This window comes from Anolis sagrei, chromosome 3 (genome assembly GCF_037176765.1).
Source record: "Anolis sagrei isolate rAnoSag1 chromosome 3, rAnoSag1.mat, whole genome shotgun sequence".
In the NCBI taxonomy this organism is placed as follows: Eukaryota; Metazoa; Chordata; class Lepidosauria; order Squamata; family Dactyloidae; genus Anolis; species Anolis sagrei.
In genome coordinates, this window is record NC_090023.1 from 219,168,175 (window position 1) to 219,190,980 (window position 22,806).

Here is a 22,806-nt window from a genome sequence, read left to right on the forward strand (position 1 = left end):
ATAGTATTCTCTTCTTGTTTACTTTCATAAGCATCAGCTATAAACATGTAACAATATTCTTAACATTTCTGACCACTGCAGATTCTGTGGTGCAATGCTTTAAACTGAAAGCTATCAATGGTTGTGGGGACAGAAATTAATCTCTCATGTCTGTCATGGGCTCCATCTATAGCCTTAGAAGCTATTCAGAAAAAGAAATCTAGGAGGCCACAACTCACAGTTGACAGGGAGCTCTGGCGTGGACTGGTCTATGAGGTCATGAAAAGTTGGAAGTGACTGAACAAATAAACAGCAAAACAATTCACAGATTTCCCTAGCCAGCATGGCCAATTTCTGGAAGCTACTGATTTCCCAAACTCTGGCTTTAGGCAAAATGGAGACCTTTCTTGCAATTTGCAGATGAACAAAAATATGTGTCAGAAATGCACACTTTAGACATTCTAAGGCCAACATCCAACAGGTGGCACACAAACACCTGCCAACCTCACTACTCTGGAATGATCAGGAAGGGCACAAGTTGCGCCTTCATCTCTGAATGCACAAAGGCAGGTGGAGAGTTCTCAGGTACTTCTCAGCCCACACAGCCACTGAGTAGTCATGGAGTAAGCCCAAGATGCCATGGGTCAATCTTCACACCCTCTGGAGAGAAGAAAGCAGCCTTTGCTCCCTCCTGAGGAAGACACAGATGGCTTCTTCTTCTCTGAATGTGCAAAAGTAGATGGACATTGCCTGGGGTGCCTCCCATCATTCATTGTTTGGGGGGACAGAGCTATGTAGTGGAGCCTCTAATTGACCTTGTACCCCAAAGGCACTGTTCAAGGGCCCCCTGGAGGCCTCCTTCTGTGATGTCTAAAAGAGTGCTTATGCTGCTAAAACTGGGAAGGTTACACACAGTAAGCCACAACAGGCATCTGTGTAATGCTGATATCGAACATGAATTTGGAAGGCCTTGCCAAGGCAGAGACCGGCCAGACCCGAAAAAGTGGATCCGGACACCTAGTGAGACAGAAGACACCCAGAAGGATTTTCCCCTAATTGAAGGAAAGCTGTCAAATTCAAATTTCCCACGCCCATCCCAGAAAGTTCACAAAAGTTCTTGAGAAGTTCATGAAAGTCCATGAAGAGCATATTGAAGTCAATGGGAGCGCTGGGAAGTCGGAGTCCATTCATAAAAGGAAAAAGAAAACTACAGATCCAATTTCATAAGGGCAAAATGGCCTGTCAGGGGTTCGGGGATCCCATGGGATGACCACAGTGAGCTTCCCAGAGTCAACAGGCTTCTGGATGCACATGAAACGGAGGCCCGAACATTGCTGCAGAAAGGAACCATGAATTGAGGCAAGCTGGTCCCCACATGAGGTCTTTGGAACAAAATGGTTTCCCCAGGGCACAGGGATCCATTATGCAAAAAGTAAGATAGCAGTCTTAAAATTAGTCTAGGGAAAAGATGGTGCTGGTTGGAGCTGATCCGTTGACCCGTGGATATGGGGTCCCAATGGGTCTCCATATCCACGGTTCAGAGAAACACAGTTTTGGCCTCCCCAGGACGCTGTAAGAGCATCCTGGGTGAGCCAGCAGGGATCTGCAGCTCAGGAAGGGGAAGGTTCATGTTGGTTAGTGTTTGAGCCAGTAAAGGGATACAATATATCACTATGGAGAGGAAAAGTTAGGAAAAAAGATACTTCTTTATTAAGGGTTGTTACATTGAAACGGGGAACTCAGTTCAGTGAGAAAGGAGGAAAGGAAAAAGGTCTCTGCTGTTGGAGCTGGTGCTGAAGCCACAGTCCCTGTGTCTTCATTCAGTCCAGGTGTTCAGGAAGTGTGGAACTCCTTGCTGTGGTTCAAATCAGATTGAAAGCAGGGGCCTGCGAGCTCATCCTCAATGCCTGTCACCCTATACACGAGCAACACATAAAAGCTACCATTGTAATGGCTTGAATAAGAATCCATTTGAATTATTCAAAATGTATTGTCAATGGCTTTCATGGCCAGAACCAGTGGGTTGCTGTGAGTTTTCCAGACTGTATGGCCAGGTTCCAAAAACATTCTGTCCTAACATTTCGCCTGCATCTATGACAGGCATTCTCAGAGATTGTGAGGTCTGTTGGAAACTAGGCAAGTTAAGTTTATATATGTGTGGAATTTCCAGGGCGGGAGAAAGAACTCTTGTCTGCTTGAGGTACGTGTGAATGTTGCAAATGGCCACCTGGATTAGCATTGAATGGCCTTGCAGTTTCAAAGCCTCACTGCTTCCTGCTTGGGGAAATCCTTTTTTGGGAGGATTTACTCTTTCCTCAAAAATTGCTCATCAATAACCAGTTTGCTAAATGTTCTGGTGGCAAATTCTAAACAATTTTACTCCTAAAACGATAATATGTTTTTAGTATTCCAGTGCAAGAAAAAGTTTTTTTAAAAAAAAGAGAAAGAAGGATCCTTGGGCTTGAGAAATGCAAATATGACTTTCCTGTTTTTTAAAGCCTTGTCCTCACACATATCCACTAGGGCTGGGTGGTTTCGTTTCGTTAATTCGTAATTCGTTAATAATTCGTTAATTTTTCCAATTACAAAACGATAACGAACCATTCTGGAGCAATTTTTTTAAAAAACGAATTTTTAAACACTTTTTGTAAATGCTTCGTATTTCGTTATTGTATTCGTTTCGTTATTGTTCTGAGGTCGTTTCGTTATTATTTCCGCATGTCTGGGGCAAGTTTTTTGTTTAATTAGTGAAAAAAAATTATAATATCACACCAACAGTCAACAACAGAGGGAGAGGGAAGCTTCAGAAGTTTTTGGAGGTTTTTTAGCGTATTTCGCGGTCGCGTCCGCCATTAACGAATCGATTCGTTATTGTTTCGGAAATCGATTCGTTAATGTTTTGTAATTTTTTTCACATTTACGAAATTTCGTAAATATCGAACTTTTTAAAAGGAAAATTTTGTAATTATTTTAAATATCGAAACAAAAAAAAACCCCAAATACAAATCGATTTTAGAAACAAATTTTTCCGTTGTTACCCAGGCCTAATATCCACACTGTGGTTTCGATTATTCCCAGAAGGAAATGATACACATACCATAGTATTCAGTACTAAAATGAAAAATGTCTGTCTAAAATAAAACATAGTTTGGAAGGGAGAGTTCCTAATGAGCTGGGAAAGGGAAAATATTAATACAACTAAACGTAGTCTTGGACAGGCATGACCGTCTCCGACTTTTTGATGTAAATACGAGATTTGTTGGTTCGCTGGGCAGCAGAATAATCATATTTTGGGTTTCTGCAATTAAAAAGACATTTACAACTCTTACTCAAAGAAAATATCAATGTATTGTTTTTAAAATGCCATAGTCCAGTGCTTCTCAACCTTCCTGATGCCGCGACCCTTTTATACAGTTCCTCATGTTGTGGTGACCCCCAACCATAACATTATTTTCGTTGCTACTTCATAACTGTAATTTTGCCCCTGTTTTGAATTTTAATGTAAATATATGATATACAGGATGTATTTTCATTCACTGGACCAAATTTCGCACAAATATCTGATACACCGACATTTGAATGCTGGTGGGGTTGGGGGAGGGTTGATTTTGTCATTTAGGTGATGTAGTTGCTGGGATTTATAGGTCACCTACAATCAAAGAAAATTCTGAACTCCACCAATGATGGAATTGAGCCAAACTTGGCATACAGAACTCCCGCGTCCAACAGAAAATACTGGAAGGGTTTGCTGGACATTGACCTTGAGTTTTGGAGTTGTAGTTCGCCTACATCCAGAGAGCACTGTGGACTCAAACAATGATGGATCTGGACCAAACTTGGCATGGATCCTCAAAATGCTCAAATGTGAACACTGGTGGAGTTTGGGAAAAATAGACCTTGACATTTGGGAGTTGTAGTGGCTGGGATTTCTAGTTCACCTACAATCAAAGAGTATTCTGAACCCCTCAAAGACAGAATTGAGCCAAACTTCCCACACAGAACTCCCCCCCCCCCATGACCAACAGAAAGTACTATGTTTTCTGATGCTCTTCAGTGACCCCTCTGACACCCCCTTGCGACCCCCTCAGGGGTCCCGACTCCCAGATTGAGAAACACAGTCTATAACAGGCATGGGCAAACTCCAGATGTTTTGGACATCAACTCCCAAATTTCTAACACCTGATAAATTGGCTGGGATTTCTGGGAGGTGAATTCCAAAACACCTGGAGGGCCAAAGTTTGCCCATGTCTGGTCTACAGATATCATTAAAAGCAAATGGTAAAAAAACTTTCCATGTCAAAAGCAACTTGAAAAACTGCAAGTCACTTCTGGTGTGATAACCACAATAAAGTGACACTTGCTATACTTTGAAAATACACCTGAAGCAATTACTAGAATTTATGATCACGTGTGCCACTTTGTATTTTAGAATCCCACCCTCACTTGCTTCCATATGCTGGGTGTCAGGTCTTGTCACTCTCTGATCCAAGAGAGGCAACTGTGTACATAGAGCACCGTTTAGAGACCAAATGGTTGTCTTTGAAGTTAAAATGTCTAGGAATTCAGATTCCCACTCAGTTTGGAACCAGGCAAAGAAGGTATTCAAACTTTTGGTTGGCATCTGGCACAATTAAAATTCTATTTCTCTCATTGATACCTGTTGTTCTTTAACATTAACGATTCAATTACCTGTGCTTTTCTTTGCATCCTGAACATGTCAGTAAGACCCCACCAAGTATAGAAAGCAGGGAACCAGCCCAACCTACGAACAATGCAGTTCCCAGTTCATATCTGGAAGAAAGAAGGTTGAATAAAATGTTGTAAAATCAAATGAAACTACTTCTGTTACCAGTGTAGTGGCTGCAATAAGGGCAAAGATGACACCTCTGATTGTCCAGGGCAAGAGTTTAACCCAACGAGGTGAACTGCATACTGGAGTTTAGTGCAGACAATTGGGGTGGCCTGTGATCAACAGACATCATACCACTACTATAATTTCCACCAGTAATCCTTCTTGTATCACAAATATACTTGTGGGACGGGGATGGAAGAAGGGGGAGGCTCTTTCTTATTTCTCTCGGTCACACTTCAGAACAAGCAAAAGATAGAAGTCAAGAACTGGGAAAATAAGAAGTAGTGCAAGGTCACTGAAGTAACAATGAGCAATAGCATCATTATTAGTTGTGTCAATTTTTTGTCAGGATAAGGACAGAAAACAAGTAATAAAATATTTGCTACATTTTTAGCTATGTTGCAATGCAAACTCTTACAAAACTCTAAAATCAGGACAGTAAAGAAAAAACAACACTCAAAAACAGGGGAATTCCAAACAAGAAACAATCAGGGCCAGCTAATCACCTCCCAACAAAGGATTCTCCCAGGCAGGAAGCAGGCAAGCCTCAAAGCTATAAGGCTATTCAATGCTAATAAAGGTAATAAAATGCAGCATTCACACTTGCCTCAAACAGACAAGAGTTCTATGTATTGTCGAAGGCTTTCATGGCCGGAATCACTGGGTTGTTGTAGGTTTTTTTCGGGCTATATGGCCATGTTCTAAAGGCATTTTCTCCTGACGTTTCGCCTGCATCTATGGCAAGCATCCTCAGAGGTAGTGGGGTCTGTTGGAACTAGGAAAAAGGGTTTATATATCTGTGGAATGACCAGGGTGGGACAAAGGTCTGCTGGAGCCAGGTGTGAATGTTTCAACTTATCACCTTGATTAGCATTTGATTGCCTGGCAGTGCCTGGAGCAATCCTTTGTTGAGAGGTGATTAGATGCCCTTGTTTGTTTCCTTTCTGTTGTTGTGCTGTTCTAATTTTAGAGAGTTCTTTCTCCCACCCTGGATATTCTGCAGATAAACCCCACTTGTCTAGTTTCCAACAGACCTCACAACCTCTGAGGATGCCTGCCATAGATGTGGGTGAAACATCAGGAGAGAATGCTTCTGGAATATGGCCATACAGTCCAGAAACTCACAGCAACCCAGTGATTCCAGCCATGAAAGCCTTTGATAACACAACTCTGCTAGAGTTTGAACCGAAAGACCCTGAAGGCACCAGGTTCCATCTGATCTTAGAAGCTAAGTAAAGTCAGTCCTGGGTAATGCTTGGATGGGAGACAACTAATGACTGCTAGATGCTGTAGGCTATATTTTAGAGGTAGGAATTGGCATAACCCCTTATGAGTATACCTTGTCTAAGAGAACTCAATGAAATTCATGGGATTGCCATAAATTGACAAGTGATATGAAAGTGTGTGCGCGCATACACACAATGTTGATTGGTATCTTCAACCCATAATACATATCCTGATCATGTTTTGATAATGCTAAAATATACTGCAAATATTGTATTGAGCTAGAAATATATGATTGACCATTAACTTACTTGGTTCCACCATATAATGAATCAAAAAATTGAGCTGTGACCAGTGCTGCATACCATGAAACAGCAATAACTGATGACAGACCTAGATAAAATAAATACACTATAAATATATATAAACATATTATTCAGGCAATATATAATTGTGCAGCCTTGTGATGAATGGAAGGATAACCAACTGATCTTATGAGTTTCAGTCAATTATTTTATTCAATCAGCATAAATCTGTATAAGAGAAAACATACACTAATTCTGAAAAAAAGGCAATCTTCTTTTGTTCCCACCCTGATTGGTGTTCTCCATGTTAACTTTAGATTTATAGATGTTGACAGATTTAAGCTTCCAGAATTCTTGCCTTTTGACTGAGACTTCTGGGAGTTAGTTCCCAAAAATCTGAAGACCCACAATTCTCCTAAATGTAAGCACGTGTTATGTTAGGAGCTATCTGAAAATACGATGCGCATTTCAAGTATATATGGATCTACGCTGCCATATAATCTAGTTCAAAGCAGATAATCTTGATTCAGAAATTGAATTATATGGCAGTGTAGATGGGGCCTAAGATTTTACTTCATTTTATTTAAACCTCAAAGTCTATCAACTGGAAGTAAGTGCAAAGAAAATAATTATTGAGCTGAACAGAATTAAAAAGTAGAGCATCCCTGACATCAGAACAAACATTTATTTTTAGGATCAGAACTGGTCTAGCAGTCCTTTCACATGAAATTCTAACTGGATACCAAGCTGCTTGTTTATACAGCTATTGTCCTCCCACCCTGTGAAACGTGGACTGTCTACAGGTGTCACACTAAACTCCTGGAACGATTCCATCAGCATTGCCTCTGAAAAATCCTGCAAAACTCTTGGGAAGACAGGCAGACAAATGTCAGCATGTTGGAAGAAGCAAAGACCACCAGCACTGAAGCGATGTTCTTATACCATCAACTCTGCTGGACTGCCCACTTTGTCTGAATGCCCGATCATCGTCTCCAAAAGCAGTTACTCTACTCCCAACTCAAGAATGGAAAATGTGATGTTGGTGGACAAGAAAAGAGATTTAAAGATGGGCTTAAAGCTAACTTTAAAAACTGTGGCATAGACACCGAGAATTGGGAAGCCCTGGCCCTTGAGTGCGCTAAATGGAGGTCAGCTGTGACCAGCAGTGCTGCAAAATTTGAAGAGGCAAAATGGAGGGCAAAAGGGAGAAACGTGCCATGAGGAAAGAGCGTCAAGCCAATCCTGACTGGGACCACTTCCACTTGGAAGCCAATGCCCTAACTGTGGAAGAACATGCGGGCCAAGAATAGGACTCCACAGTCACCTAGGAATCCACCCCCAAGACACTACACTTGGAAGGCCACCATACTCAGACAACTAGGGATCGCTTAAGTAAGTTAGTTTGTCAACAACAGTTCAGAAGAAGCATTTTCCTCTTTTCTCATTCTCATGGAAAGATGCCTCTTTTCAGATGGTGCTGGCATAGCTGTAGATTTTAGGTATTGATTTTCTTTGTAATGTGTGTGTTATATGTGTATTTCATTATCTGACTAATAAAAAAGCCAAAAAGCAGCAAACATAAAGAAATAAACAATACTAAAGGAGCAGTTTGAATCTAGTTCTCAATAAACAGTATTTTACCCATTTACGCTGTTTATTGAGAACTAGATTCAAACTGCTCCTTTAGTATTGTTTATTTCTTTATGTTTGCTGCTTTTTGGCTTTTTTATTAGTCAGATAATGAAATACACATATAACACATACATTACAAAGTATTTTCCCCATTTATGCAGAGCCCCCGGTGGCACAGTGGGTTAAACTCCTGTGCCGGCAGGACTGAAGACCGACAGGTCACAGGTTCAAATCCGGGGAGAGGGGGATGAGCTCCCTCTATCAGCTCCAGCTCCTCATGCGGGGACATGAGAGAAGCCTCCCACAAGGATAATAAAGCATCAAATCATCCAGGCGTCCCCTGGGCAACATCCTTGCAGACGGCCAATTCTCTCACACCAGAGAGAACTTGCAGTTTCCCAGGTCGCTCCTGACACGACAAAAAAACACCCCATTTATGCAATGAATGGGTAAGGTACTGTAATCACCAACAGTTTAATCAGCTAAAGCATGCAGTTCTAATATATGTATAATAATCATTGTTGCAGGATAACACAGATCTAGAGAATGGATCAGAAAAATTCACTTGCTTGGCCCTTATATAAGAGTTCTGGGGAGATTCTGTAAAATAACTGAATTAGGTTAAAGCAGTCTTCCCCAAACTCATGCCCTGTAAGTTTGTTGAATTCCTATAACCATATAATAGGAAGTTGTGTGCTACAGAATTAATAGTCCAGTACATTTGCAATTGTAAAAGTCAGCTAATGTGGCGTAGTGGTTTGAGCACTAAACAACAACTCTGGAGACGAGGATCTGAATACCCACGTGCCCACGGAAGCTCACTGGTTGGCCTTGGGCAAATCACACTCTCTCCTCTCTCAGTTTCAGATTAAGGCAAGGGCAAACTTCCTCTCTTGCCAAGAAACCCTGTAATAGGTTCACCTTTGTTGGAAACTGCAACCTTCTACAAGCCTCCCATACTAGTTATTTATTATGTATACAATTCAGATTGCTTATTATATTGTATACTAGCCATCCCCTGCCATGCGTTGCTGTGGCCCAGTCTGTGTATATGTGTTTTGTGTGTGTGTGTATTGTGTATATATGTGTGTGTGCATGTGTGTGTATATATATATGGTTTTATGCATGCATTGTAATGTAACTTTTTATTTTTTTGGCTTTTAAAGTCTCTTCTGCTGTGTTTTTCAGTGTTTTTATGAGTGGTGGTCTGATACGTGTTTTGTGTCCAAATTTGGTGTCAATTTGTCCAGTGGTTTTTGAGTTATGTTAATCCCACAAATGAACATTACATTTTTATTTATATAGTTGTGTGCATTGTATATGTGTGTGTTGGTATACAGTTTTACTTAACTCTATGTTGTGGTTGGGGCTGAGTGTGTCAGTGGATGTTTGCAGCATCCCTGAATCTTCATCCAGTTCTCTACACCAGGCCTTGGCAAACTTCAGCCCTCCAGATGTTTTGGACTGCAATTCCCACAATTCCTAAGTCCCTTTCCTCCCCCCCCCCTCCCCAGCTGCTTAAGCCGCTTAAGCGGCTGAGGGGAAAAAGGAAGGAGCTTGAGGTAGTTAGGAATTGTGGGAGTTGAATTCCAAAATACCCGGAGGGCCAAAGTTCGCCCATGCCTGTTCTACACCATGTTGGCTCTATAATACCTCTACTTTATATCATTATCTTTATTTTTGGTATGTAGTCTATCAGATAGTCTCACCTCCTAAAATGAACATCATTCCACCTGTTATGGAAATCTTTATCTTCGCATTTTCACTAGTAGAGCCAAGTTGAGTGCACTTCAAACCAAGCAAGCTCAACAAAACACCACCCATGCCTAAGATGAGGGAGATGATCATCAGGGCTCGGCATACTTGGATATAAACTGTGGAAGAAGGGAAATTGATTAAAGGTGTCAGCTTCAGTACAAAACATATATAAAAAAGCATTATCTCTCCATTGATGAAATACGTGGTTGGAAACAGTGATGCCCAGGCTGTGCATTATTTGGATATCTGCTTTAATAAAATCCAGCCTCTGAGTGCGAACTTGAGCAGATGTGGCCCCAACTATGACTACCCCCAATCAAACCTTCTAATGGACCTGTACATTATAATGGCTGGAATACACACAGGGACATATAAATGTATAAGTCATGCTTTGCAAGGGAGACATGTGTGTCAAAGTCATCACCGTGTAGTGGATATATTTTGTTGCAGAGGTATTGAGACAGCATACTCATTTGTGCCTTGTCTTTACTAGTTAGGCATTAAGGCTATGCATCCCATACTTTGCATTGTGGCTGCAAATTCGGTACTTAGCATTGTCATTATACATTGTGGGTGGGCATCATGCACTTTGGGCTTCAGTTGTACATTCTATATTTGTGAAAGCATGGCATATATTGTGCAGTGTGCAATGGTACCAAGTCATTGACGTGCATTGCACAATTCTACATGGGGATTGCATTGTCACACCATAACTTATGTTCAAATGTATATCCCATTTCTATGTATGATTGTGGAAGTTGGGTTATGTAGAAATATGATAATAAGAAAATCAACTCATTTGAAAAGTGTTGTTGGAGAGGAGTTCCACAAATACTATTGACTAAAACGACAAATGAATGGTTCCTAGTGTAAATCAAGCCTGAAATTGCCCTAGAAGCAGAGATTACTCAGTGGAGACTGTCATGATTTGGGCATATCATAAAAAAAAGTGACTTGCTAGAAAATAAAGTAGTGTTTAGTAAGGCAGAAGGAAGTAGGAGAAGAAGACGGCTGCATCACAAGTGAAAAGATTCAACCAAGGAAGTCAAATCTGAGTGTCCAAGACCTGAGTAGGGCTGTTGAGAATACGGGAATTTGAATTTCTCTTATCTATAGGGTCATTATAAGCAAAAGTTGACTTGACAGCAATTATCATCAGCAAAGGAGATGTTGCACTGAGGCCTTTATGTGCCAGGTCCTAATCTGTATTTCTGATAGCCTAATTTCTCCCAAAAGAGAGAAAATAAAATGTTGGTAAAGCGGAAGAGATTATCAACTATTTGAGGATAATTTTCATTCTTTATCTAATGCTTTGTGTAATCTGCATGCTTTTCCTATTACATAGGGCCCTTCCACACAGCCCTATATCCCAGAATATCAAGGCAGACAATCCCACAATATCTGCTTTGAACTGGGTTATCTGAGCCCACACTCAGATAATGTGGGATTTCCTGCCATTATATTATTGGATATAGGGCTGTGTGGAAAGGCCCATAGCATCTTCCCTTTATGGAAAACACAGAGGAACATCACTGTTTCCCCCTGATTTCAGGAGTCATCATTACTTTTTGAGACACCAGCAGCCATGGCAGTACCCTGGCTCTATTTTGCAAGCACACTCCCATGAAACTAGAGTTATATACTATGGGTATACATAGAGTAACCTATGGATGTGAGAGCTGGACCATAAGGAAGATTGAGCAAAGGAAGATAGATGCTTTTGAACTATGGATAATTCTGAGAGTGCCTTGGACCGCAAGAAGATCCAACCAGTCCATACTTCAGGAAATAAAGCCCGACTGCTCATTGGAGGGAAGGATATTAGAGGCAAAGATGAAATACTTTGGTCACATCATGAGAAGACAGGAAAGCTTAGATAAAACAATGATGCTGGGGAAAATGGAAAGAAAAAAGAAGAGGGGCCAACCAAGGACAAGATGGATGGATGGTATCCTTGAAGTGACTGGCTTGACACTGAAGGAGCTGGGGTGGTGACGGCCAACAGGGAGCTCTGATGTGGGCTGGTCCATGAGGTCACAAAGAGTCGGAAGCGACTGAACGAATAAACAACAATTTCAGAGCTAATCAGTATGTCAACATTCGCACCATTTGGTGACCCTGTTGATAAATTGATCTAAGTTTTGAAACTATTGTGCCTTTCCTAATCTATCTCACTTTATTTCATGTAATTAGTAGCATTAATGTTTCTAATCCATCTACACCACTAACAATCTGCAATGCAATTTCTATATAGTTTGTGAATAGTAGTATCAAAAAATTATATAGGAATTGCATTGCTGAGTGTTAGTGGTGTAGATGGATTAGAAGCATAATCACTTTAGTGATAAACAGAAAAATCACCTACCAGCAAATATTGATTCCTGAAGTAAGTTATTAAGCTATTATATCAACCAATGTATCAAGTGACAAGGGCAGGTGAAAATAAATCAATGTAAGTCACGTAATTTCTGTTTATATAACAGTTGCTTTATTGTGTGACTAAAATAGTAACCATTATCTAGAAGTATCACTCTATTTTAATGAGTTAGTGGCGGTAAGGACTTTATCGTATCTGCCTGCTATTTCACAGTAATCACTTTGAGAAAATGCCAGAATGGAAACAATCCGTATCACACCTCTCTGCAACAGTTTTACGGTGCTGCTTTGGCAATGCACTGCCCTACTATCAGTCTTCTGCACTGCTTCGCTGACACTGCCTTCCAACCATGCCCACCCCATGTTGCGGATGTGCACTGCTTATTTTATATATTTTTTGCTGCAATTGTGCAATCACATAATTTTAAAAATGCTTATTTCTCTGATCACCAAAGTCTATGTCCTTTCCTTCTTTTAACTATATGTTTGCTGGTAACATTTTTGAGACTGAAGAAAGTGGGAGGGCACTTTGCTGAGCATGACAAACAAAGACTCCAAAGTCAACTTGCTTGTGGTTAAAAAAAAATCAGTGGCACAATTGAAATCTTTTCACACAAATCCACAGGTTATAAAAGTTGTCCCTTTCAATCTTGCAGTTTCTCATATGCATCCTTGTCACATAGATGTGAGCTCTCTCTCAACCTTCCTAATGCAATGACCCCTTAATACAGTTCATCATGTTGTGTTGACCCCCAACCATAACATTATTTTTGTTGCTACTTCACAACTGTAGTTTGGCTGGGGACAAGAGTCAGGGCCTTCTTGGTGATTGCTCCCCGGCTATGGAACTCCCTTCCTGGTGAGATCAGGTCGGCCCCTTCTCTCCTGTCGTTTAGAATGATGGTAAAAACTTGGCTGTGGGACCAAGCTTTTGGGACAGGGCAATGAAGAAGCAATAGGAAAGATTACCAGGCTAATTAGGTTGGTTGGTTTTAAATGGTGTATTTTAATATTGAGATAAATGTTTTTAATGTTTATGTATGTGTATATGAATTTGTGTCCCGACATTGAATGTTTGCCGTATATATGCTGTGCTCTGTCCGGAGTCCCCTTTAGGGTGAGAAGGGCGGAATATAAATATTTTAAATAAATACATAAATAAATCGTAATGTATCTGCTTTGCAGAATATTTTCATTCACTGGACAAAATTTGGCACAAATAACAAATACACCCAAATTTGAATACTGGTGGGGTTGGGGGGTGGGGATTGATATTGTCATTTGGGAGTTGTAGTTGCTGGGATTTATAGTTAACCTACAATCAAAGAGCATTCTGAACTCCACCAAAGATGGAATTGAACCAAACTTGGCACACAGAACTCCCATGACCCATGAAAATACTGGAAGGGTTTGTTGGGCATTGACCTTGAGTTTTGGAATTGTAATTCACCTACATCCAGAGGGCACTGTGGACTCAAACAATGATGAATCTGAACCAAATTTGGCATGAATACTCAATACTCAATACTCAATTTGAACACAGGTGTAGTTTGGGAAAAATAGACATTTGGGAGTTGTAGTTGCTGGGATTTATAGTTTGTTTACAATCAAAGAGCCCCTTGAACCAAACGTCCCACACAGAACCCCCACGATCAACAGAAAATACTGTGTGTTTCTTATGGTCATTGGCGACCCCTTGCAACCCCCCCCCCCCCGGGGTCCTGACCCTTAGGTTGACAAACGCTGCTCTATATCCTGCCTTCCTGCCTGGGTGTGAGCTGCCAACCCTTTCCCAGTTCTCCACAGTACATATAAATACATTCAGAGAGAGAGAAGAGGGAGAAAATGTCAGGAGGGAGAGACAAAACAAAAAATGGAACAAAAAGGAGAAGGCAAAAAAGAAGCCTAGCTCCATTTCCCTGTAGTGACTCTGCATGGGGATAGCAAGGGCAAAAAGGAAATAATGTCTACTCATCCCACATGACTGCAAATATATCGCATGTACTGTGAAATGAAACAATCACATCAAAATGGATAACGGTACAATAGCAATACTGCAACCATTAAGAGGTTTTTCTTGTCAGTGAAAAGATGTGAATCAATAACAATCAAAATATAATGCAAAAACAAGTGAGACACAACGCCGTGTACTGCTGTATAATTGAGATTTGCTTCCTTGTGTGATAAAGCCCTAAGGTGTATTTGGCATTGGAATCTACAACTATCTCACATAAAAATATTGCATTTGCCATGAATCAGTTACATTGCGAAGTTGCCTTTCAGACAACAGCAACTCGTAGTGGATCACCTCTCTCTTCCTCAGTTAATATCATACTAATGAAAAATGTGCTACTGTTTGATGTCATTTTGCTTTCATCTGAAGCTTTACAAAGGAGATGAGAAAGAAAATGGAAAATTGGAAATTCTTAAATTTGACATTGTTAGGAAGGATCGCAGTCATAAAAATGAACGTCCTTCCGAAAATGTTGTTCTATTCCAAATGTTACCGATATTAAAGACAACCCACAGTTTCAAGGAATAGGAGAAAGATATTCTAAAATTCATTTGAGACGGGAAGAAAGCAAGTATCAAATTCCAAATACTAATAGTCTCAAAAAAAAGAGGGGAGCTGTCACTACCAGATTTCCAAATGTACTTCGAGGCATGTGCACTGACATGGGTGAAAGATTGGGCCACACTAACAAAAAGGAAAAATTTAAGCTTAGAAGGATTTGATCCACGCCAGGGGTGGCATGCATACCTCTGGTACCAAAAAGTAAAGGTGGAAAAAAAATATTTTCAAACCATTTTGTCAGAGCCGCACTACTAAAGTTATGGGAAAAATACAAGGAAAGATTTAATAATAAAATGCCCCTCTGGCTCTCCCCAGTTGAGGCTAACCATAAAAGAGAGATCCCAATGGATAAATGGTTTACTTACAGACACTTGCTGACAAAACAAAACAGTATCTGAACACTAAAATCTTTAGAGGAATTAAGGACAGCAGGCAATAAATAAATAAATAAATAAAACATGTGAGAAAATTCTTCAAATAAAAAAACAGAAAAAAGCAGAATATTTCCTGCTGGGAATATTTGATGAAGAAAACGAGTTAGATACAAACAAAGATATCTTACTTACTTATTTAACGACGGCAGCAAGAATAGTTTTTGCTAAGAAATGGAAGCTAAGTGACGTACCAACAAGAGAAGAATGGCTATAGAAGGTCCTTGAAATAAAAGAAATGGATACCCTGACTTATGCATTAAAAGATTCTCAAGGACGCCCACTTAAGAGAACTGATTGAAAGTTAATTGATGATTTCATGACAAAGAAATAGAATTAGGGAGAGAGTGAGAAGAAAACAGAAGGAAACAAAACAGGAAAAGAAGGGAGAAACCACAAGAAGAAAATCTCAATGAAGTCTAAAGTATATGACGTGGAGAAGAAGATTCGGAAGTCAAAATTCCCCCCCACTGGAAATTTCCCAACCCTTTTCTAACCCCAACCCTACCCTTTCTAACCCAATTCTATCCTTGCATGCTCCCCAATCTTAGATCCCCAACATAGGTTCCCCTCCTTACCCACCCCCCAGTCCCTCAATCTTTTCCTAATAATCTATTCCCGCTCCTTCCCAAATACCCCTTATTGATACAAGTCTTTTTAAATTCTGTAATCACTGAAATATACTCAATAAAACTATTATTAAAAAAAGGACAGCAGTCAACAACTTGATATGGTTTCAATACATGCAGGTAAAGGATAATTATAAGGAAAACAAGAGTCATGACTTTATATCCCAATAGTCAACATGGGACATTATAATGCTGAGGGAGAAAAAAAAATAAGGATATTATATCAGAAAGTCTTAGAGTGGAACAGCAAAACAGAATTGATAAAAGAAATAATTATTAAATGGGTGAGAGACATGGGTCACTCTATTCTACTACATGAGTGGGGAAAAGGTACAGAAAACCAAAATGAAATACTCAAGAATGTAGCAGAAAATTGGTACAAGATGTTCTTCCGATGGCATCTAACATCCCAACAATTAGCAAGGTTCTATAAGACAGACGTTGAGATAGGAAGAAATAAGGACAACATGTTTTATTATTTGACTGCAGCAGCAAGAACATTATTAGGTCAAAAGTGGCGAACGAAAGAAATCCCAACCATAGACACAAGGATTATAAAACTAATGGACTATATGGACATGGACTCTTTCACCTTCTTACTGCAAGATCAGAAAAATAGGTGTAAGACCAAGTGGTCATCATTTAAAGAATATCTCCAGGAAAGAAGACTTACTTCTACTGCACAGACAGAATAGCCCAGAGAGAGATGGGACAGAAAAGGGGTAAGAGAGCGATCAAGTAGAGAAATAAAATAGGTGAAAATCTGTGATATTTCATAGAAGGAAAAAATGGGGAAAAGATAAAATAAACTTCCTGCGGAATGGACCGGAAGACAAATGACCCCCCTACCCCTACCCCCATTCTCACCCCTATCTCAATTCTTTTTAATTTCTTTTCTTTTCTTTCTCTTCTTTCTCACCTATTCTCTACTGTATCCCTTTTGGTTTATTTAGATTCCCATCCCCATGTTCCAATTCCCAAGTGTGTGTGTGTGTGTGTGTGTGTGTGTGTGTGTGTATGTGTGTGTGTGTGTGTGTGTGTGTGTGTGTGTGTATATATATATATATATATATATATATATATATAGTGTGTGTGTATGTGTGTGCTTTTCAATGGCTGTAACCAATGACTGTAACCAACTCCTCCCAGCATTAAGATGCAAATATACCAAATAGAAAGAATAGTGCTTCAAAATACATGGCTCTACATTCTTAACAAATTTTGGCATGCATAGGGATGAACCACATCTTCCCTTAAATATTTCTAAATTACAAAGACATTAGAAGAAACTCAGAGTATAGTTAGATTAATACGAGGATGAATTACATCAATTCGAGCAAAGGTTGCCTCAACTGATTTATATCCCATTGATCTCAGTAAGTCTATTCAAATCTAGCTCCAACCCTATTCTTATAAACAAAAACTTTAACTTCAACATTACTTGCACAATCTTACAAGCTGGAAGGAAAGGCATCTGTTTTCAATTTGGAGACATAATAGAAACAGAAGATCAGGAAGGTAGATCTAAGTTACTGTGTGTGTTTCACTAACAGATACATTCATCAGATAAAGATGTGGGCATCAAAAAACAACTCATACCAGGAAGTGCCAGAAGAGTATCAAATGTTCTGCAGTTGGAGACTCCAATACTATCTTCTGCACAGCTGTGCCACAGGTTTTCATATATGCTTGAGGATGTGATCACACTTCCATGTACAGTGGAGACCTTCCAGTAACTGTTTGATAAAGTTGCTCCAACAAGCACCCATCCGCCCAAGGCGAACACAAAACCAGCCAGTTGCAAAATAACAGACATAGCTGGAAATGTTGGTATCTATTTTACATTAATAAGAATAATTTTAAAATTCAATTGAAGGGGATGGCTTGCTGCTTTAGTTCCACTACCTTCGCTCTTTGCTCAGTCAAGCTGATGATAAGCAAAGTGGATTTATAGTAACTGGGGGAGTGGTTTAAAGACAAAATGTAAATTGGCCTCAATTTACAAAAGAACTAATCATATTTATCAGATTTCCTGATAGGAATTATAGGGTGAAATTCATACATTCTCATCCTTCATTTGCACTCTGTTGTCCTGCACCAAGGCTACAGCAAAGTATAGCAGTCACCTTAATCCTTGGACGCCAAAGGCAAGACGAAATGGCAAAGTGTTGGGGGAGGATGAAGCTGAGTGTTGCAACCTGCCATTGACCATCAAACTGTCCTGCCATTCTCAGATTAGAAAGAATGGTATCCTGTTGCTATGGTTGAAATAAGATAACGCTACTAGTCAAGTTAGCTTTTGTATGTGGAGAGAAAGGACAGATAGCATCTTCCCTTTGTGTAGCAAATTGCCTTGAGTTAGTGGGTTGCTGTAAGTTTTTCGGACTCTATGGCCATGTTCCAGAAGCAAGGGGTGATTTGAATGCAATTTTCCTGCTTCTTGGCAGGGGGTTGGACTGGATGGCCCATGAGATCTCTTCCAACTCTTTGATTCTATGATTCTATTATTCTTTTCTGACATTTTGCCTGCATCTATGGCAGGTATCCCCAGAGGTTGTGAGGTCTGTTGGAAACTAGGAAAATGGTGTTTATATATCTGTGGAATGTCCAGGGTGGGAGAAATAATTCTTCTCTGTTGGAGGTAGGTGTTAATGTTTCAATTGGCCTTGAGTTAGTTCTGGCCCAATAAACATTTTTCCAAATTACGCTTACCAATCCGAATTACTCTAACATTCTGAAAGGTTCTAGATCTTCTCCTTCCAGCTAAAAAATTATGGCAGGTGTAAAGGTTTCCCCTGACCTTAAGTCTAGTCGTGTCCGACTGGGGGGTGGGGTGCTCATCTCCATTTCTAAGCCGAAGAGCCGGTGTTGTCCATAGACACCTCCAAGGTCATGTGGCCAGCATGACTGCACGAAGTGCCATTACCTTCCTGCCAAGGAAGTACCTATTGATCTACTTACATTTGCATGTTTCTGAACTGCTAGGTTGGCTGAAGTTGGCCCTAATAGCGGGAGCTCAACCCGCTCCCCAGATGAGAACCATGGTTTAACCCGCTCTGCCACCAGGTGTAGTTCGGCGCTAAAGTACAAAATGTATCAAAGTGATGGTGGAGGGTGTTCAAATTTACCTCCAATGCTAAAATAATTTTGATGCAACAAAATTATTTTAATAATAATTAAAATAGAAGCAATGACAGAAATAGAATAATACAACTATATTTTGCCTAATTTTGGCAAGGTCATTTAGCCAAAGAAGATTAGCATTAGATTAAAGCAAATACAATATCACCTCTTAGATGTTGTTGCATTTTATCTTTCCTCAAAACCTTGGATTTCCAAATTTTGATATAGCGTGTTAAATCATTTTATTTTCCTGATGTTTGTAACTGTTGTTTATAGTTTTATAGTTTTAATCTCTTGCTAGTTGATGTTAATTTGATATGTGGTGTTTTATACATGTAAGGCATTGAATTTTGCCAAGGATTGTGTTGTGAACCACTTTAAGTCCTCCTAGGGGTAAGAAACAGTATATAAATACAATAAATAAATAAATAAATAATATTACAAATAATTGGAAATATTGGCGACAGTTTCCCAGAAAGTCTTTAAAAAATGTATAAGTATGTAATTCTGCTTTAATTTTTAGAATGGTTATCTAAGCCCACGTATTAGATTGCTGACAAATTTCGGAATTATAAGACTGATAGTATAATAATTACTTTTTATTATAAGAATATAATCACAATATCATTATTATATATGTAGACAACAGAAAACTAATTAATTTTTAAAAAAGTTTTCGCTTTTAAAAAAACTACACTTTTTATCAGCACTGCAAGATTTTGGACTGCCGGAATTACAAAGTTTCCACTTTAAAAAAAAAGAATGCAGAATGGGCAGGGACTACAATCACCGGTGTAGTAGCTTAAAACGCAGATGATTTCGTTATAAATAATCAACGAACATAGCATGTGATTGGGTTGAAAATATTATCCCTTTTCATTATAAATGCAACAGAACAAAACACTATGGTAAGAAGACAATTCCCCCACCCCTTATGAGTTCCCTAGAGATACAAAGAGATGTTATATCAAGTAAAAGAAATCGTAATTGTTCTATTCACACTTTTTCACTTTTGAAAGGGCCCTGTGTCCCTAACTCTAGTGAATTTGGAGGGCTGTCTCTGGGTGGTTCCAGACAGGCATAAAGTGCGTGCTCACCTGGGTTTAAAAAACCCAGGTCAGAGCAGCCTTCTGTCCACACATTGGCTCAAAAGCCCATGCTTTCAGTGCTGGGTGCCTAGGTCCCTTAAGGAGAACACCCAGAGACTCAGACTCCCTCTCCAAAACCCATTAAAACCCCTTTAAAAATGAAAATAACGTATGAGGCCAGCATTTCTCTGTCGCTGGCCCTCTCCTGGTGCTTACAAATGATGTGCCAGGAGAAGGGGGTGGGGGGCAGGGATGATTTTCCTCGTCTCCCCTTCTCCTGCCACGTCATTCCTAAACAGAAAAGGATTGGGGAGGGGGTTGATGCCCTTGCGGTTTTCTGGGCTGATTTAGCCCAGAAAAATGCAAGGCTGCTGTTTGGATTGTCACTTCAGAAGTCCAGGACTGAGGGGGCAGTCCAGACAGCAGCTATAGTGGGTTCAACCTGCATCTTCCAAGAAGGCATGGAACAAACCCACTATCAAATTAACTTGACAGAAAGCAGGGGTTTCCTGCTTTGAACTGAATGCATTCGTGATTTTGTAGGGCGTCGTTTGGACGCCCCACTAATATCCAGGTGGGCTTGCATTTTGTGCCCTGTCTGAATCTGCCCTCCATCACAAAGGATAGTGGACTCTCCTTCATTTGAGATGGCTTTTTTCATTGTAGATTTTAAAGTTTGATGGCTGCATGTCAGGGATGTTAGCTGTGGTTTATATTTTTGGCAAGGGGTGGTACAGAAGCTGATGAATCCTTATGCAGCTTTATTCTAATCTGAGGGGAAAAGAAAAGCTTGACAGAACATTATTAATGTGTTTACCGAACAAAGAACAAGGATCAGAGCATGATGAGACAAAGTCTCACAGATTAAGACATTATTAGAAACTAGTTAGAGATAATGACCTTGTTAGTTTGTGCTGGGATCATTTTCTTGATTTATGATAAGAGAGAAGATGACAAGTCTGGAATTATACAGTGGCTCTGTTTCAAGGAAACTCATGCAAATGAATGTGGACAATAAATCTATGCTTTAGATAGCTGCCTTCTATAAATGCTCAGCTGTTACTACCACACCTAGAAAAGGCAAGCTATTTTTACACATGCTACAAGTTTATCAGTTTCTAATAAAATTATATAGTAATTAGAATGCCCAAAGTATAATATGGCTGAAGTGGCAGAAAGTTAGCTTGAAAGATTGCACAATGGGACACTGTTGAGGAATGACCTCCTGCGACCTACAATATAATTCATATACTCTCTTGACTTTAGATCAGGCATTGGCAAACTGGGGCCATCCAAGTGTTTGGACTTCAACTCCCACAATTCCCAACAGCCCCAGGCCCCTTCCTTTTCCCTTTCCTTTTCCACTTAAGCAACTGAGGGGGGAAAGGAAAGGGCCTGAAACTGTTGGGAATTGTGGGAACCGAAGGTCCAAAACACCTGGAGGGCCCAAGTTTGCTCATGTCTGCTTTAGATGCTTCCAGAGAGCTCTGATTGCAAACACTAAGGCTAGAATCCAATGCAGTTATTTTGTTCACAGGACTTTTGTAAGAAACAAACCCCCTTTCCTTTGGCTCCCCCTGTGTAACCCAAAACACTGGGCTGTAGGGCTGTAGAAATATCTACCACAGACTTTTCAAAATTGCAGTGCAATTGGGGAAGGGGTTAATGTCCAGATTCCATCACATAAAGAAAAATGCCACTGGATATGGAAGCATTCCCTTGCCACATTACTTGGCCCCAAAAGGTACTATGCAGCTGTTCCATCAACTTTTCCCCCCTGAAGAGACTTTCAGAAGAAAGATGGAAGCAGTACTAGGGCAGTGGTTCTCAACCTGTGGGTCCATAGGGGTTTTGGCCTACAACTCTTAGAAATCCCAGCCAGTTTACCAGCTGTTAGGCCAAAAACATCTGGGGATCCACAGGTTGAGAACCACTGCACTAGGAAAATCCTTGAGGAATATAAAGTGAAGATGTCATAATTCTCTGGATGGCTTTATTGTAAGGAATGAGGCAGTCCCAAAGACTTGTTGGGAAGCCTAACAAATCCTTACATAATTTTCAAAGTTGTGTCGTTCTTGTAAGTACATGAGGACCCCAGTGTCAACTACTGGGGAAATCTCTAGTTTGCCAAGGGATGTCTAAAAGAAGACTATCATGTAGCATTGTGGGAACTAAAGGTGCAACTTACTTTCCAAACTTAGCAGGGAGGAAAATGTCTTGCACTGAACGGATCCATAAGATGTAGCCGCACAACTCCTCCAGAGACCTTCACTAATCCAACTTGAAGTAATTATATCTTTTGCTGGAGTAGAATGTTTCCAATAGTTGGAAACAGTGGCAGCATGTAAAAGCATGAGACCCAGAAAACTCAAAATAAATGCAATGATCTGTAAAGTTGACGATGCCATTCTTCAGCACAAGATGTCAGAATAAAAGCTGGTGGTCTAAAAAAGAAAAAAAACTTAAGTTAGTGATTTAATATTTATGCTAAGGAAAAAGTTATATTTTAACATACCATGATATAAAACTATACAATTCTTTCTGTGCTGTCTTAAAATGTATTGATACACAATGTGAATTCATTTTAGTGCATTGGTATTCAATCAAAGCTTAAGTTGCAGATTTATTTTAAACTTAGATAACTCAAATAATTGAATTTTTAAATGGAATTTTTAAAGTATATATGTAGCTTTGAGTGTCCAAGGCACATTACTAAAAGGCATACATTACTTACTTTTGACAATCAGCTTTCTGTGTCTTTCCCACTTTCTCCCCAGTAACACTTCCAGTCCAGCGTGTCAAGAGGTTGTGAGGGATAGTTTTGAAAGATTTTG

At 39.9% G+C, this 22,806-nt stretch overlaps 1 protein-coding gene across 2 annotated transcripts; it reads right to left on the reverse strand.

The window, feature by feature from the left end:
- Position 1: 1 nt before the first annotated feature.
- On the reverse strand, positions 2-22,806 carry LOC132770827 (claudin-15-like). 2 transcript variants are annotated; one of them, XM_060768173.2, is made up of 6 exons: positions 22,707-22,806; positions 22,161-22,416; positions 9,702-9,866; positions 6,367-6,448; positions 4,669-4,770; positions 2-1,894 (listed from the first exon to the last, which is right to left on the reverse strand). In XM_060768173.2, the coding sequence occupies exons 2-6, from the start codon at positions 22,378-22,380 to the stop codon at positions 1,813-1,815; spliced, it is 651 nt and encodes a 216-aa protein (XP_060624156.2). In that variant the 5' UTR covers positions 22,381-22,416; positions 22,707-22,806; the 3' UTR covers positions 2-1,812. The 2 variants fall into 2 exon arrangements, with proteins under 2 accessions (XP_060624156.2, XP_060624155.2); XM_060768172.2 differs by lacking the exon at positions 2-1,894 and adding an exon at positions 3,033-3,277.

Coding starts and splice junctions, on each gene's coding strand:
- LOC132770827 (XM_060768172.2), bottom strand. CDS start 22,380: ATGGCATCGTCAACTTTACAGATCATTGCATTTATTTTGAGTTTTCTG. Junction 9,867..22,160: donor CTCCCTGCTAAGTTTGGAAA/GTAAGTTGCACC, acceptor CTTCTTCCACAG/TTTATATCCAAGTATGCCGA. Junction 6,449..9,701: donor AATGATGTTCATTTTAGGAG/GTGAGACTATCT, acceptor TATTTTATCTAG/GTCTGTCATCAGTTATTGCT.